This window comes from Sycon ciliatum, chromosome 5, assembly GCF_964019385.1.
Source record: "Sycon ciliatum chromosome 5, ocSycCili1.1, whole genome shotgun sequence".
NCBI lineage: Eukaryota > Metazoa > Porifera > Calcarea > Leucosolenida > Sycettidae > Sycon > Sycon ciliatum.
This window is the reverse complement of record NC_088647.1, coordinates 9,392,173-9,396,932: the sequence shown is the minus strand read 5'-3', so window position 1 is coordinate 9,396,932 and position 4,760 is coordinate 9,392,173. Positions and strand designations below refer to the sequence as shown.

The window sequence follows — 4,760 nt, the reverse complement described above, 5'->3', positions numbered from 1 at the left end:
GTGTACTTGCCCTGCAAAACCAACTTGCGGGAAGATTATGCATAGCTAGCTCCCATTGTTTCCGGAGGATTGCTTTTGCATGAAACTCGAGTTTTAACGAAGACGTCATTCTGCCTTCTGTGTTGTATCCAGTTTTTCATGTATCATTGTGTTTGTGACGCTGTGTGTTGAATGTCCTTGTGTGTGTGTGTGTTGAATGTCCTTGTGTGTGTGTACACTGTACACTGTACAGGGTGTTCATGGAGCTGTGTATCCGTGGCTACCTGTCTGTGAGGTAAGTTGGCACAGACTCCGCCATGGTAGAAGGCTGTTTGTACATGCATGTATGTGTGCGTGTGTGCGTGTGCATGTGCGTGTGTGTGTGTGTGTTTGTATGTGTGTGTTCATGTGTTTGTATGTGTGCGTTCATGTGTTTGTGAACGTCTGCGTGCGTCTGTGTGCATGTGTATGTTCAATTGTGTTTGTATGTATGTTTGTAGACATTGTGCCTAGTCAGCACTGTGCTCTTTTCTCTCTTCTGTCACCCTGTGTATTTGTTGTCGTATTTGTTTAGATCGCTAAATCAACAACTTGTGGCATTGGTTGCACTGATGTTGGACACTGGACTGCCGTGTTTTAGAGGCAATACTATTGAACCACTCAGGTAGGGACTCTAGCTGCTGCTGCTGCTGTTGCTGCTGTTGTTGCTGTTGTTGCTGCTGCTGTTGCTGCTGTTGTTGCTGTTGTTGCTGCTGTTGCTGCTGCTGTTGTTGCTGCTGTTGCTGCTGTTGCTGCTGTTGTTGCTGCTGCTGCTGCTGCTGTGTGTGCATGTACTTGTAGAAGCTTGTGTATGTATGTGTAATACTGTGCATATGTGCATATGTGTAATACTGTGCATATGTTTGTATTGTCATATAGGACTCGTCTTCAGCCTCAGCAGCCACCGCGGGTGGCAGCCAACTACATGCGCAAAGTCATCAACGACTCCTATCTCAGCTATCGGTATGCTATCTTATTATATTGCCGCTGCTGCTGTTGTTGCCTCCCCGCCCCTCCCGCTCCTGCCACCGCTGCTGCTGCTTCTGCTGCTGCTGGTGCCAGCACTGTGTAGTGCAGGGTTCTCAACGCTACAGTAAGATCGGGCGCCGAAGAACGCAGGGGCTCGAGCGCAGCCTAGGAAAGTTCTTAAATTTTTGATTCTAGCCAGACCGTTCTTATTCACACGCGCGCGGCGAGTCGAGTGACGTCATGACGTTTGCCGTGTACATGTACATGTACATGTACATGTAGTGCAATGTAGTACTTCTAAACTAGTTGGTGTCGTAAATGGGAATGACTGTACATGTAGCAGTTACTGTTTACACCTGTACATGACATGTACTCACCTCCCATACATGTACAATGTTCCAAATTTTAAAAGTGTTCTTAAATCTGATAATTCTAGCCTGGACTGTTCTTAAATTTTGCCGGTTTTCCAGCCTGGGTGTTCTTCGGCAAGGTGTTCTTCGGCACCCGATCTTACTGTAATGCTGGTATCGCACTGTATGTTATATCCGGGGTGCTAGTTCATTGTACTGGACTGTTTGACTGTACTCTGGGTGTGCTTGTGCTTGTGCTTACCGTATTATCTCTATTATAAGCACGGTCCTTTATTTTTTCAATGTACCTCCGCCCCGTGCTATTAATGGAGACGGTCCTTTATTGGAGACTGTTCCATTATTATTTCAACCTCATTTCAGAGGCATGTTGCCATGCCAAATTCATGTCAGACACATGCATTTCAGGGGTTTTTCGCCGGTACAGATAATGAATTTACACAGTGTGCTTATAATGGAGACTGAGCACTTTATTTTTTGAATGCAGCCCCAAGGTGTTCTATTATTGGAGACGTGCTATTATTGGAGACTGTGCTTATATTAGAGATAATACGGTATCTCATTACAATGCAAACTTACAAAGTGCAAGTGAGAGGGAGCCGTGAGAGGGAGCCCGTAGCTAGCAATTATATTAAAAGGGGTATGCTAGTGCATAGTGTGTGCAGACACTGCAGCCTACACTCTTGTTCTCATCTCTTTCCTTTGTTTGCGCTGCTGCTGCTGCCTACAGCACCCAGTTCTACGACTACCTGCAGAAGGTTCAGAACAACTACTATTTCTAAGCGAACTGCAGCGATTTTAGTGGCTGCCGCGGTTCGCCTCTGCACGCGTCTTCCTGAGCCGCTGGATGTCTGGTTGGGCGCTTACCTCCACACGTGTAGCAAGGGCGCATGGCCGCACTGCGTGAGACGTCAACATGCTTTTGTTTTGTTTACATATTTGTACCATACAAGCGACTCTGTTTGCTTGCGTTTTTTTTTACTGCCGCTGGAAGGCACTTGTTTGGTTGAAACGGCTGTGGAATGCTCAGCATGCATTTATGGTCTTATAAACTCTCTCTCTCTCTCTCTCTCTCTCTCTCTCTCTCTCTCTTTCTCTCTTCTCGTCTGCATTCAGTTTTCCTTTATCAGATGGCGTTTGCAATGACTGCTTTACACTCAAATATTTATGACTATCATCATGATTGTTAATCCAGCCTTGAACAGGCACCCAATGTACACACCCAATGTACACACCCAATGTACACACCCAATGTACACACCCAATGTACACACCCAATGTACACACCCAATGTACACACCCAATGTACACTGTGTACTTTTCCTAGAAACTTACCACTGACCAAGTGCTATGTACTAAAATTTCATTGATTTATCGCGTGGCAGCCTTTTTTCTCATTTTACTGCCTTGTTTGCAGTCACGTTGCTAGCGGTTGAGTAGTTAGTGGTCTTGCGCCGCCACATTGCTAACTGTTACTGTTACTGTTACTGTTACTGTTTCATAATTTTACACTAACAATAGTAACATGCTTTCATATCACTGGGCTGGATCTAGATAGTGTTTTTGCTTTTTTCAGTTTCTTTTATCCTTCTCTTGTGAGCCCATTATGTGCTTGCTTGTACATACCTGTGCGTGAGAGTGCTGGTGGTTGTCTGTGTGGGTGTGTTTTTCGTATTGTTTTCTATCGTCACGCTGTTCATGGTTTTGCAATCGTTGCTATCATTTGCCTGAGATAATGGCCCCTCTACCGATGACCATTTTCATTTCAATCTGGACTATATCGGACTTTTATAACTCTTAGGTGATATCATCTCTTTCTATTTCTTTGCCAGGACAGATGGATAGCTTTTGAATAGCTCCTTTTGATCTTGATAACACTTGGCAACATGCTGTGTGGACTACGTGGACTGCGGGTACAAACTATGGGTTTTGCTGTGTTCTTTAATTAAGAATGCTCCTGTAGACTAGTTGATTGGTGAAGCACAGATACGTTCTGTTGTCTGTTGAGACTTTCTTCTTGTGCGGCAGGCACGGCTGGACAATGGATGGACGGACGCTGTGTATGTTGGCCATTGTTCACTGCCAGGTAAGACAGCGTGGTGTCTAGCTGGTGATGTGGCTACGCTTGTGTAGAGCGGGTTAGCTGAGTGGAGATATATGGTTGCACACGCTATGTCTTGTTCACACGCTGGATGTTTGTGTTGTTACTGTTTTGGTTGAACGTGTATGCTGTGTTCCTGCGCCCCAGGGGTTTCCCAAGGCATTTTGTGAGTTGTTGAAATTCAGATAATGCAGCCAATATTGACATTTCCACCCGCAGCCCAGCTCATAGCTTCTTTAGAACAAGCACCAGGGGATCAAGGGAATTTGTTCGCCACAACGGGTGGGTGTTGGACGTTCGTATCTGTACTGCATTGTCTGTACACAGTGTGGCTAGTGGCTACACAGTGGTGTGTCATGGAGTCAATAGTTTTGTTGTGGTGTTCTTTCTACTCGAATGCATGTTTGATTGGCAGGGTACTGGATCCTATTCCAGAGTGGAGACAACACAGTGGTGTTCATGTTGCAGCGTTGCACAGGCAGACAGGCAGGCAGACACTTTCTGTTGGTAAGAACGGGTTGTGTTCCTGTAGCCATTGTGCTGTTGCTTCTGCTGGTGGTGGTGCTGGTGGTGGTGCTGGTGCTGGTGGTGGTGCTGGTGGTCATGCAGCATGCCTTCTGAAGCAGTGAAGTACAGCATGACGATACATACCATGCTGAGAATGGGAATTTCCTGAACCTACCACAGCTGCACAGACAGCATTGTCATGACTGTAGTACTTGTAGTGGTAGTGGTATGGTGTACTGTGGTTGGTTAGCAGTTATGATCAAACCAACCTTAGCACAAACTGGCTGTGTTTCCTCCTACTTATCAGTTGAGAACATTTAACTCAGTGAGCACACATCGTTAGAGTCATTAAGTCACGTGTGTCGAACCCCCATACACAGCGACGTGATTTTATGAAGTATTCTGTAAACTAATCGTGCCACCGTCGAAACTTCGTGTCTTGGTAAATAGGCTAATGTCAACAGTAAATAATAGCACCACTCGTTCGAGCTTCCTGAGTTAGTCACCGCCATGGTGTGTTGACTTAATTCTGGTCGGGGTGTGTCACATGTGAACTTGTAGTCGTCTGCCCTGTCCATGTTGTTGCTGCTGCTGCTGCTGCTGCTGCTGCTGCTGTTGTTGTTGTTGTTGTTGTTGTTGTATCCGTCATTCACACTGGTAAAGGGATTGTGAATGGATATGACAGGCTCGTCAGATGTACGTACATTTGGCATTGTGAGATGTACTTGTACATCATGTGCAAGTCAAGATCCGTGGGTTCCGTGTGGCCCGTGTTCTCAGTGTGCTGTTGATGTCAC

At 45.8% G+C, this 4,760-nt stretch overlaps 1 protein-coding gene across 3 annotated transcripts in view; it reads left to right on the top strand.

Annotated features, from left to right (window-relative positions):
• Positions 1–3,230, top strand: part of LOC135817498 (phosphatidylinositol 4-kinase alpha-like) — a 46,799-nt gene extending 43,569 nt beyond the window's left edge. For all 3 annotated transcript variants that reach the window (XM_065330699.1, XM_065330700.1, XM_065330698.1), the window contains exons 55-58: positions 233–274; positions 554–643; positions 898–981; positions 2,086–3,230. In XM_065330699.1, coding sequence (XP_065186771.1) covers positions 233–274; positions 554–643; positions 898–981; positions 2,086–2,137 — 268 coding nt within the window. In that variant the 3' untranslated portion in view covers positions 2,138–3,230. The remainder of the gene's footprint in view (positions 1–232; positions 275–553; positions 644–897; positions 982–2,085) is intronic.
• The last annotated feature ends 1,530 nt before the right edge of the window (positions 3,231–4,760 follow it).